The 12,884-nt window shown below is 42.6% G+C and overlaps 1 protein-coding gene across 2 annotated transcripts in view; it reads right to left on the reverse strand.

Annotated features, from left to right (window-relative positions):
• Positions 1 to 12,884, reverse strand: part of KIZ (kizuna centrosomal protein) — a 144,855-nt gene that overhangs the window by 5,538 nt on the left and 126,433 nt on the right. For both annotated transcript variants that reach the window (XM_060610971.3, XM_060610967.3), the window contains 2 exons: positions 10,294 to 10,398; positions 7,282 to 7,378 (listed from right to left, as the gene is read on the reverse strand). In XM_060610971.3, coding sequence (XP_060466954.2) covers positions 7,282 to 7,378; positions 10,294 to 10,398 — 202 coding nt within the window. The remainder of the gene's footprint in view (positions 1 to 7,281; positions 7,379 to 10,293; positions 10,399 to 12,884) is intronic.

Genomic DNA, 12,884 nt, shown 5'->3' on the forward strand with positions numbered 1-12,884 from the left:
CTATAATAAATAAGATGAGGAACACATTCACTCTGGCAAAGTATAAGAAATGGAAGAGTTAGTCTTATAGGCCATGGGATTGGGTCACACATACTTGGAGTCTGACTGCTTCGTCTTCCCTAAGAGCACGAAAGTAACATTTTCATCTTGTAAAACAGAGGTTGGCAAAGGTTTGCTGTAAAGAGCCAGAGGGTAAATGGCTCAGCTGTTGTGGGCTATATGGTTGTAGGACAACTCACCTTTGTGGCTGTAGCATGGAAACAAGCCATGAACACGATAGGTGGGGCTGTATTGTAATTCAACCTCACTTATAAGCACTAAAATTTGAATTTCATAGAACTTCCAGGTCAGGTGTCATGCAACATCATTCTTCTTTGGATTTCCTCCAACCATTTAAAAATGTAAAAACCTGGGTGGCTCAGTTGGTTAAGCGTCTGACTCTTGATTTCAGTCCAGGTCATGATCTCATGGTTGTGAGATCGAGCCCTGTGTTGGGTTCCATGCTGAGTGTGGAGCCTGCTTAAGATTCTCCTTCTCCCTCTTTTTTGCTTCCCCTCATCCCCCAAAAATGTAAAACCCGCTCTTAGCTTGAAGGTGTACAAAAGCAGGCAGAGGCCAAGACTTGGCCCTGGGGCCACAGTGCACCGAGCCGGTTGAACAGGTGACACTGCCATACTTACAGCACACCAAAGGGTCTGCCTGTCCCCTGCATGGTCTTTCATGGGTAACTCTTAGAATCCAAGATGGCAGACTTGATTTTTTTTCCCCAGAAGGTTACAATTAGATTGGAGGTCCTACTTCAAAACAAACCATTTTCAGGTAAAACACCACAGACAATGGATTAAATTAAAATGTGACCATGTTCTGTTGGTCTCATCATAATGGGACAATGACCTCTGCAGAATTTCCCAGCAGGTTAGGTATTTTTTTCCCCATAGCTGTACAATAAATACCACATACCCATGAAGGGGATGCTTAATTTACCTTTTGCCATATTGGCTTTATCACATATCTTCCCTCTGTCTACCCATCAAGCCATCTCATTTTTTGATGCTTTTCAGTAATTGTTTATGAATTCCCCTGCTATTGATAAACCAGATTAGGACAACTCTAATCAAAGTCACTTTTGTTCTCATCCTTGCTAAACTTAAGAAGTCAAGGTTGGTCAGGGCCTTAACAGTTTTTATTCGAAGAGCAGCACCTGGCACCCACGTGCACAATCCACAATCGTGGTGAAACAAGGTATCACTGAAATTATGTGTGTCAACTATTCATGTTATATGAGCAAAAGGCTAATGTAGCTAGGAATACTTAGTTAACACAGTCAACATAAATACAAAATTAGATGGCAAGGCCTACTGTAAGCATGAAGTTTTGCTTTGTGGAACTGGCAAGTAGAGACAAAATGAGAAGTGGAAAACCTATGAGCTTCTAAGAAACCCATTATTAAATTATAGCAGAGCACTTATAGATTATCCAGCGCTTTCACTGTATGGGTGGTGGGGCCCAGAGAGGCTGTGAAGGCTGTGCTTCAAGACACACAGAACTGTCAGATGGGGGTGGGGGCAGACGAGGACAGAGCCCCCCAGCACATGGATGCTTCCCAAATGCAAACACCTGTCTCACCTCGTGAGATGTGGTCAAACAGCAGGGTGGAGAGAACCTGGGTTGGGGCAGCCAGTCCCTGTCCCAGTGCAGGACTGCTGATGGGAGACAGTGTCAGCTCTGGGGCCAGACAGCCTCTACTCCCTTGATGCTCTACTCTGCTCCCTGTGTGGCCCTGGGCAAGCTCCCTACCTCTCTGAGCACCCGTTTTCTGTCTGCAAAATGGGGGAAGTAGGCCTTCGTTGCAGTGTTCTGGTAAGTATAGAGAGAATCCTGCTTGACAGCCTGGCTACGGCAGGTGTGGGGGACTGGTGCTGCTCACTGTCACAGCATTCGGGTGCACAAAGGCATGTGCTTGGTTTGGTGATGGCAGTCATGGGTTCTAAGTGAAGGTGACAAGTACTCTGGCACAGTGGCCAAGGAAAGGGAAAATGTGGGGACAGAGAGAAAGGAAACAGGCCTGAGATGCATGAAGTCTCCTCCTTAAGGAGCCTGATGGGCAGGAGCACTTGGGACGGGGAGGACACAGGGAAATGGCCTCTGCCAGGCCTTGCACAAGCAGGTCGGCAGAGCAATGGTTTGTTCATTCATCCATTCCCTTACTCATTCACTGTCTCATAGGTCACACTACACATCAGCTCTATGCTGGGCCCACAGCAACAAACAACACCCATTTGATCTCTGTCTTTGGGCCTCTCATGCTCCAGTGGGGAGACAGATACCAAAATAACTGTGACACAAGCCAAAAAGGGCAACTGTGGGGTAAGCTGAGAACTGACAGCAGCAGAATTAGGGGGTAACGTGCAGGCCCCTAGCACATACCAAGAGCCCATGTCAAGTTCAGGGCCAAGAGCCAGATATCCTTTTACCAATAGACAGGACAGCAGTTAGGTGAGGACCCCAGTAATGCACTGTATGAGGGTGCATGCCCAGTGTGTTTCCTGGAAGCCAAATGCAGGGTGCATGATTGGAGAGGGTGCAATCGAGGTTGACTGCAGGAGTCTCCCTTGGGAAATGTGTGTGTGCCCTCCCTCTCCTATACACTCATGCAGAGACCTTTGTGGAATGCATGATTTCCTGCAGCTTGGGTACGTGATGCCACCCAGAGGTGAGGGCATCTAAGACAAATGCTTGAGTGAATGTGGAGCTATACACAGAGGTTCACTTACTCAGCAAGTCCAACAGTTATTGAGCACTGGTAATCAGAAAAGCCCTCCAAGCCCCCCAGTGAGGAGCTCACAGTGAGGGGAAGGTACCTGCAAATGGCTACAATCCCTATGCTACAGATGATGGTAGAAATAGCCATGGGGCCACAGGAGGGGGGTCTTGTATGACCAGATCCTTTGCTTAGGAGACTTTTAGAAGGTTAATAGTTAAGCCCTGACAATCTAGTAGGCATCAGCCAGGTGAAAGTGTGGGGCAGAAGCATTCCAGCAAAAGAGCAGGAATAGAAGCTGGGGCTCATGACATAGCTGGTTGTATGAGGGCATGACATGAGGCTGTCAAGTGGGCACAGGGACATGGGGGAGCGGGCTGGAAGGCGCTGCAGACTGTAGGCCATGCAGTGCTTGAGGGGGGTATGGGTAACAGAAGCCCTTGAGAGACTCACAGCAGCAGAGGTGCAACAGTCAGGCTAGGATTTCAGACACTCATTCTTGGCCCTGTGGGAGGAGGAATCTGGAAAACAGCAGACCTGGGGGATGTCCTAATATTAGTAACACAATGATTCTCAACCTCATGGTCAATACTGTGTTGAAGGAAATAAGTATCCACAGCCTGTCAACAAACTACCCAAGTTATTGTGACCTTGAGGTCATGTCAGTGGAGTCTGGCAATGAGACTCTGAGGGTCCTGCCAAGAGCAGGGGTCTATGGGATGGGAGACCACGAGGGGGGGGGGGGGCTACTAGTGGGAAGTGTCCTTCCTGTTCTAGGGTCTTACTATATAAGACTGAAAATATTAACTAATGAGAAGATGTGGTCTCTAGACTCCAAATTCTGTAATTTTTAATGATTTTGACTGCTAGCTAAAATCGGTATTAAAATGTCTCAAATAGAATCTTCAGCTACAATTTTGCTCAAGAGACATATATTTCTGAAAAATAGAAGGCATAAAATTATTCAGGAAGGAAAAGAACCCCATGAGTATGCCAACAAATCTCTGTAAATTCTAATTTTAAGGGCTGACCAAAGGCTGAGACAGTTTTAATTTGACAAAGTCCGAGCGCCCCCTGATGGTTAGCCAGGGACCCTGCAGCAGAAGCCTTTTTTCTTTTTTTTTTTTTTAAACTGCCTGGGGTCAATTTGCTAACTCCTTCCCTTCGGCTAATCTAGCAAGTTACTGTTCTTTCATGCTCTGTGTAGAAAAAAATAAAGTAGGTGGGTCTATGAGGAGAACACGTAGGATATTTAGGCAGCTGCTTATTCAGTAGGATTTAAGGCGATTGCAGATTTGCTAAGCCAGAGACGGAGAACGGGTGCTTTAATAAAACCTAAAGGACTTCCAGGAATACGTCATTTTTATTTCACTGGTATTGATTCCATGCAATCTTTGTATTCTCCCAAGGGAAAATGGCCCAGTGACCAGGCAAAGAGAGAGACACGGCATCAGCTGCGGCCAGGCGCCCTCCGCTGGCCACTCTGGTGGTTGCAGGGTGGACACAAAATGCCACCCACAGCGGCCCTGCCAGGGTGCCATGGCTGGGTGACTTCTGCTACCTTTCCCCCAGGCAATTATGTTGCAAGCACACATCCTTTTCTTCGGTAAAATGTTATCTCGATCCAGACGGTAAACTGAAGTTACATGGCAGGCTGTTAAAATATACTCTCCATTGAATAAATGGATCCGGGAGCGTGAAAACCGCTTCCTGGGGAAGGTAAAGCGAGACAATGTTTGCAGAGGAGAGGAAGCTCTGGCATGCACCCCTGAACAAAAGGGAACAAGTGGTCTTTACTTGGAGAACGGCTTCCTATTAGGACTCACTCCTTCGTACATTATGCCTTTCATCCCCACTCAACCACAAAATGATTTTGCTGAAGCAAATACAATGGTAGAAAAAGATTTACACTGAAAGAATCTTTAATAATAAACTGTTGCCGATCTGCCTACTTGCCCGTGATTTATAATACAATAAACATCGGATTCTATTACGGCTCATGCACTGAAGCTGCTGCTCGGAAAAACGGAATATGAAAGCACCCGGATCCCACCACCATCACAATGAAATGAGCATGGATAAATGTGCTAAGAGTATCTCTTTGCATCTTTTATAGCTGGTGTGTATTAATCTGTAACGCTTATTAAGAAAGTCATTGCTATGCAAAGCAGCACCCAATCCCTTTCTCTGGCTTTTCAACAGAGTGCACTGTTTAGCCAATAGGACGGACCCTCTGGCCCTCATTCTGCATTCATCACAGGCAACATTTGCACAATGTATCTCTCAAAGGCGGCTGAAAAGAAGGCCTTAATACTCATGTAAACAACTGCAAACCAATTACTTAATGAATCAGGCCCACACATAATGAGGTGCAGACAAAGAGCTATAAATGCATTTTTGCACCCAAGCCGCTGCTTTAAAGTAAAATCCCTCAGCTGTAGTTTGGGCTTAACTAGCACATCATAATTATTGTCTCTAGGACATCAGAAGAAGCCATTTTTTTTTTTTTTTTTAGGTCCAGCAGGGTCTTTTTTTTTTTTTTTTTTTTTTGAGGTTGCTCATCAGCTCACTGACAAAATAGAGCAAAGAAGAATTTTTAAAAGTGCTACAGCAGCACTGCACTGTTATGTTTATTCTCAAGTACTGGGTTTCGAGACCACTTGTAAAAGCAATAAAGCACGAGGAGTGACTGCAGTAAGTGGGATCCTTAAATGTAAGCCTCTAAGAAATTTCAGTGAATCCAGGCACAAACAGCAAAACCAGAGCTCTCCAAAGCCCAGGGTGGTGTATTAACAACACCAAACCCAGCAAAAGAACTAAACCGTAACAAACAGCACGCCAAACCCACACACTCAATGCCCAGACCTTTTTCATCACTGGATTATTATCAAGTGTCTAGAACCAAATGTTCCTTGAAGACCTTTTTTTTTTTTTTTTTTTCTTAAAGAGGGTTATGAGATTACTCATGATTTATTTAGAAAATTAATTTCATGCAGGAGCAATAGTAACACAAGGTCCCTGCCTCAAAATGGATGGGGAAGAAAGTATGAATTTAGTTTAGTGAAATATAGACACAAGACATGAAATTACCAGGCCGAGAAAACATTCTTTGGGTCTAGCTGCTTTCTGAATGTATTTTAACATTGCCTGAAGAGTATATACATATAAAGACAAGTTCAAGAAGAATTGGGGTTTTTAATGCCTCTAAAATATAATGGAGATGACCATTTCCAACGATCTTTTAACAACTACAGGATGTGTTAGTGAGCCAGATGGTAACAGTGAGTGCTGACACCTACCTGTAGAACTTACTGTCTTTTAAAATACCCTTTACAAGACGTAGAACTTGAATTTACAGGATAATCAAAAATATATAACACTTGAACATTCTTCCCATCCCATAATTCATTTCCTCCCACTTCTTTCAAAACCAAGGATGAAAACCCAGGTATTAAACATGCTAATTTTTGGTAACTACATGAGTAGTTTTCTAAAACTGAACTTGTCGGGTTTCGAAAAGCAACAACCTAATTTTAGAAAATCCATCTCATTTTAAGATATTCCAGTCCTAAAAATAGTATAATGTTTTTCAAAATATAAGTGAAAATAGGATTTTTTTTTTTTGATTTAAAAAATACTACATTTCCGGATCAAATCACTTTATATTATGGGATACTGGATATGATGTTAGAAATGTAAAGTTTCTGTTTTAAAATTTTGTCAGGGCAAGTTAATTCTAATGTAATGTAAGCATCTAAAAGACACCTTTTTAATGAGAAATGTTATTAGAAAAGGAAATTTGTGCAGTTTTAAACAATATGCAGCCAAAGCCTAAAAGGCAGGTATTTCCTCAGACAATTGCTTTGATTCCCATCTATATATTTTTTCCGACCCAATGCCATCGCATGGCTAGTATTTTATGTCGATGACATATCCAGCACACAACTCACCAACTCACTTACATTGCTTGAAAAACTTATAAGAGGTGCTGGGGTTCAGCAAATGTTGGATACATCTTGTTCTTTATGGACAATAAGCAAAGAAGTATCAGAAAAGGGAAGAATAATCTTGCCCAAATGCCTGGTGAAAAAGAGGAATACAGAAACAAATACCCAGCAATTGCCAGTATATATATCAGCCGTCTCAGAAAGCAGAAACGGGCCACTTTATTTCTTTTAAGGCCCGATGTTTTCTCTCTGCCCTTTTCCGACACCCTCCATTGTGTGGTCTCTAAGCAGCCCTACTGCGAGCAGCTGTAGACGCTAATTTGTGGTTCACTGAGGTGTCAATTGAGTCTTAAACCAACGAAACAACAGCTGCAAAACAATACTTGGCTCTCTGGCACAAATATTTTCAAAGGTAGACTGGAGTTTCAACTGTTATTTTAGATAAACAAAAAACCAAACCATAACCTTCCCTCAAGTCACACAACAAAATAATATGCAGCCAGAGTTGCATTCATTACGGAGTGACAGTTCTCATCTTGTGACCGCTGTTCAGAAAGGCTTTCACGACTTTACCTTGACAAAGGACTTCCTTCGCTGGATGAAAAACTAGCCTCCGAGGCGATTTTGTTAGTTGTCTTTGTCTTGAGTATACCGCTGCCAATGTTCAAACCTGTGATAAGCACAAACGTGGAGAGTGAGTGCTGGCCGCCACGCAGCAGAGAAATGCACTGAATGAAGAAGCAGCCTCACAATAACTTTGGTGAAACAAACGTCGACGGGGGAAGATGCTGTCCAAGCCCCAGAAGGCAAAGGAGCTTCTGAGGCAAGGAACAACATGTTGGCAGAATACTGAAAGGAAGTGTGTGTGCGTGTGGGTGGGTGGAGGGGCTTCCTGTGACATGCAGAAGCCACAAAAACGAAAAAACAAAATCATTCAAAGACCTCAATTTTAAATGACCAAGTCACATGTCTGCGCATATGGGTCTCTCCTATGACACTAAATGCTGATAATTTACCTTGTTGTAACACATGGGCAGTGAGAAATCACCAAAATGATGGGTGCTGGGAACCAGGTCTCAGAACAGAAATCACTGACATCCCAGGATGACAGATACCCCTCTGCCAAATCCTCTCTCTTCCATCTTGTGGGGAAGAATGAAACTCCACTGAAAGCCATCAAGGCCACTCTTTAATCAGCCTGAAAAGGTTGATGGGGAAGATGACAATCCACCTTTTCTCTGGAGCAGAGGAACCAGACCATGCCCATGGGACATCTAGCTTGCAGGGCAACCCTCACCTCATCTCCTGGGTGCCCTTGGATGTCAGCTACCAGTCTGATTCTCAACTGGTGGTCACTGGGGTCATGGATAGAGAGTGCATGGGCATCGCTGGGAAAGGCACTGGCAGAGTTTCTGACCTGTAACCTGCCTGTCTCACAGAACCTCTGCAGCCAAGTGATCCCCTTAATGAGGTGTCCATGTTTGCCCAAAGAGAGTCCCCCATGCTTAACCAGACAAGGTCTTCTCAGACATGAACATGAAGGCACAAGGTTTAAGTGGCTTGCCTTAAGTGGTCCAGAGACACAGCATAAGACCTATGAGCAGAAGTTAATTGAAACCTGAATTTCTTCAACAGTTAGATGAACTCTTGAGTTCAGGGTCCACAGCGCTACGGCTACCTGTAACAACGCTGTGAGGTCTAATACGGGTACATGGCTTCCATTTCCCTTCACTGTCCCATCCCACTTCCTGCTTTTCTTTGGAGCTCAGAGAAGTCCCTAGGCTCGGAGTAAGCATGAAAGTGAAAAGGTAGCCGTGACCAAAGGTAAAATAAATACAAGAAGCAATGTCTAACTACAATGACAGCCAGGACCATCAGAAGCACCTCTGTGAGCCCAGTGTTAGAAAATATGGAATCTTGCAAAGCATATAGTATAATTGTGAGGGTAGGTGAGGAAATTGGATCTAGGGCTGCTTGACTTGATACAACCTATCACTTCACTTATGAATAGATTAAGAAATGAATATATTAATTATTACTATCTTAACAGTACCAAACTGTTTAATATACATCCAAGGGACTATAACTTATGTCAAACTTACTTATCCTTTGAACCTGTCCATGGAACTATCATGAATATACTTAGCAGAAACAGACTTGTGGAGTCCCCTTCCAAATGTGTGTCTGCTAACAGGCTGTACTGTTCTGAGAGAGACATCACTGTCTTGGGGCCTCATTTGTAAAATAAGGGGTTGGATAAATACTTTCTAAGATCCCTCTGGACTCTAATACTGTGACTCAAATGTGAAGAAGGTGATGAAAAGCACAGTTGCAGGTTCACAGTACTGTATCTTTCCATCCGGGTAAAGGCCCTGCATTATACAGCAAGGTCTCATGTTTGTGGAGTTCAAATAATAACCACCATTCTCCTAAGGGCTTTTCTCTAACAGGCACTGTGCTGGCATTTAACCTGCAAAGACTCACTGAATCCTCAAAATAGCCAAAATAACTGAATTTTACAGTAACTGATTCTAATACTAATATTATTATCTAGGAAATAGCTCTCCAAAGACAGCTAAGTCTGATACACCGTAAGTATGTCCCTCAAAAGAAAGGTCTGTCTCATGAGACAACTGGGCAACTTGGATATGGACTGGAAATTACATGATATTAAAAAATCACTATTCATTCTGTTAGGTGAAATTATGACACTGTGGTTTATGTGAAAATAAGGTCAATTAAAGTATACTTTAATGCATTTACTTTCACGAAGAGAGCTGAGGTGACTCCAACTAAAAAAAAAGGTACAATAAGATAAAAACTGCTGAAAATAATAAAAATACAATAACACAATATATGAAAACAAAGAAAGTTACAGTTGAAGGAACTACATTTAAACTTAAAATTTAGCTTTACTGGGATTTGCAGTATTTTTATTTAAAGAACCAACATTCTAAGGAGGGAAGGTAGCCCAGCCTGATGCTCTCACTGATGATTAATAAACTGGGAGGGGGCGCCTGGGTGGCTCAGTCGGTTAAACATTCGACTCTGGAAATCGGCTCATGTCATGATCTCATGGTTCGTGAGTTTTGAGCCCCACATCAGGCTCTGTGCTGACAGTGTGGAGCCTGCTTGGAATTCTCTCTCTCTCCCTCTCTCTGCCCCTCCCCTCCTCAAAGTAAATAAATAAACTTAAAAAAAATGAGAGAGAGAGAGAGAGAGAGAGAGAGAGAGAGAGAGAGAGAGAGAGAGAGAAACTGGGAGATATTGGGAAAAGAAGGAGTTTGGGGTGTTTCCAGTGGTACTTAGTGACAAGTTACTATCATGACATACCAGGTAGAATCCAAGGGACTGTTTGGGCCATTGCCATGCTGGGGGCCTGTACATATCCAGGAGGGAAGACTTCCAAACTGTTGTTCGTTAAGAACTGAAAAAGTATTGGCTTATTCTGACCTGATGGCAGCTTATTACAAAGCAAACTCCAGAAACCTTCAGAGGGTGACCACCCTTGCTTGAACCAGGCACTGGCTGCCCTCCTAGGTCCCCTGGATCCTCACTTTGAGCACTGAATATGCCCTTGCTTACCTGACAGTTGTATTACAGAAACATCCGCTTTTTGGAATCTGTCTTCAGTGTGATTTATATTATCCTGAAGGGTAGACTGCTTCAGCAACTGGTAGGCTTTTGTTTCTACAGATTAAAAAGAAAGACACAGATAACTGGAAATTCACATGCAAAAGAATAAATTTGGACCCTTGCCTTACACCATACACAAAAATCAATTCAAAATGGATTACAGACTTAAACATAAGACCTAAGACTGTTAAATCCCTGGAAGAAAACATAGCAGAAAACTTTTAGGACATTGGAGTTGGCAATGATTTCTTGGATGACACCAGAAACATAGTCAAGAAAATTAAAAATGGACAAGTGGGACTCTAACAAACAAAACTTTTGCATGTCAAAGGAAAAAATGAACAGAGTGAAAAGGCAACCTACAGAATGGGAGAACATAATTGAAGTAATATATTTGATAAGTGATTAATATCCAGAATATATACGGAACTTCTACAACTTGGCAACAACAACAACACAACAATGACAACAACAACAACAACAACACAAATGACCCAGTGAAAATGTGGGGAAAGAACTTGAACAGACATTTCTCCAAAGAAGGTATACAAAAAGCCAAGAAAAGATGCTCAAAAATCACTAATCATTAGGGAAATGGAAACCAAAACCACAATGAGGTAATCAGGTCTGACCCATCAGGATGGCTATTATCAAAAGAACAGAAAATAACAAGCGTTGGCAAGGATGCAGAGATGTTGGAATCCTGTGCACTACTGTTGGGAATGCAAAATGGTGCCACCATCATGGAAAACAGTGTAGAGATTCCTCAACACATAAATAGAACTACCATATGATTCAGCAATCCTACTTCTGAGTATATATCCAAAGGAATTGAAAGCAGGATGTGGAAGAGATACCGGCACATCTGTGTTCACTGCAGCATTATTCATAACAGCCAAGAAGTAGAAGGAGCCCAAATATTCATCAACAGATGATACACAAATGTAGCATATACCTACAGTTGAATATTAAGCAGCCTTTAAAAAGAAGGAAATCCTGACACCTGCTACAACATAGATGAACCTTGAGGGTATGACGTTAAGTGAAATAAGCAGTCACCAGGAGATAAATACCATATGATTCTGCTCATATGAAGTATTGAAAGGAGTCAAAATGATAAAAACAGAAAGTGGAAAGGCGGTCACTGAGGGCAGGGGTGAAGGGGAAATCAGTGTTTAGTGGGTAGAGTATTTCAGTTTTGCAAGATGAAAAAGCTCCAGAGATCTGCTGCACAACAATGCGAATGTATTCAACACTATTGAACTGTACACTTAAAAATGGTTAAGATGGTAAACTTCATGTTATGCATTTTTATTCACAGTTAAGAAAAAAAAAAGGAGAATGACCAAACATCGCAATTGGTCCATGACAATTCAAGTTTGTGCCTGTTGTCCCAGTATAACTATTAATAGAGTCCCCTTTTGTTACCAAATGTTTCCTTATTTAGATGGTGACTTATGTGGTCACCCAAACCAAACACAGTGTATTGGCATAGTCTGGCTACTGACTCAAGAAAAAAAAAAAAAACTGTGAGGAAGAGTAGAACACTGATGGGATAGTTGATGATACTGATACATTATTATTAACTGTTTTAATTGTGGGGAAAAAAGACACATAAATACAGAAAATTCTACTGCCCAGAGAGGTTTCTTAAATTCCTCCTGTGATGATACTTTAAAATGCATGCAGATTATTTTCTTGAACTGTCACTTTTTAGAAATTCTGAAGACAAACAAAAAACAATTTAGTTGAACCCAGGTTTCAAAACTCGAAGATAAGTTGTATGAGTTTATCTGAGGTGGCCAAATTCCAGTCATTATTTTGAGTTGGTCTGTGGGTAGTCTCAACATCCTAGTAAAATGGTTTCTCTCCTCTTTGGGCCTTGCAGAAGCCACTAGAGGAATGAATCTCAAGAGACAGAACTGATTTCCTTGGTTTCCTGGTCCCTCCAGAGCACTCCTCACCCTGGAGTGAAGGGGGACCAGAGGAGAGGCTGGGTGGGGACAGGAAAGTCAGGAAGACTAGCAGCCACAGGATGAGCTCCAAGGCCCGCAGCTGAGAAAATCGAATCTGGGCTCATCGTGCGGACAGAGTGTTTGCAGTGAGCAAAGCCAGGCACCCCTGAGGGATCAGCAGCAGCACAGACCTGGCTCAGGTCCACTTGACTGAGGTTCCCACAGGGCTTCTCATCGTGTCTGCTGTGAGTTAATGTGGGGACGACTGTTGGGAACAACGACAAATAAAAAGAACCCGAGTGACACAACCTTCTGTATCCCCTCAAGTCTCAAGGATACCTGAATGAAACTGATAGCACAAACATAACAAAACAACATCCATGGCTGTACCTTCAACGTGGCCACAAAATAAAAGGATTCCTGCTGTCAGCACTGGGGGCTGGCAATCAGCTGCATCCCTGTGTTTGCTGGCTCCATTTAAGAACTTAACCATGAGGCCCTTCTTACTGGATTAAAACTACCATCACACTGAAGAAGAAGAATATAACTTCTCTTGCCCTACTGAGAATCAAGATAAAAATAAGT

This window comes from Panthera onca, chromosome A3, assembly GCF_046562875.1.
Source record: "Panthera onca isolate mPanOnc1 chromosome A3, mPanOnc1 haplotype 2, whole genome shotgun sequence".
Classification (NCBI taxonomy): domain Eukaryota; kingdom Metazoa; phylum Chordata; class Mammalia; order Carnivora; family Felidae; genus Panthera; species Panthera onca.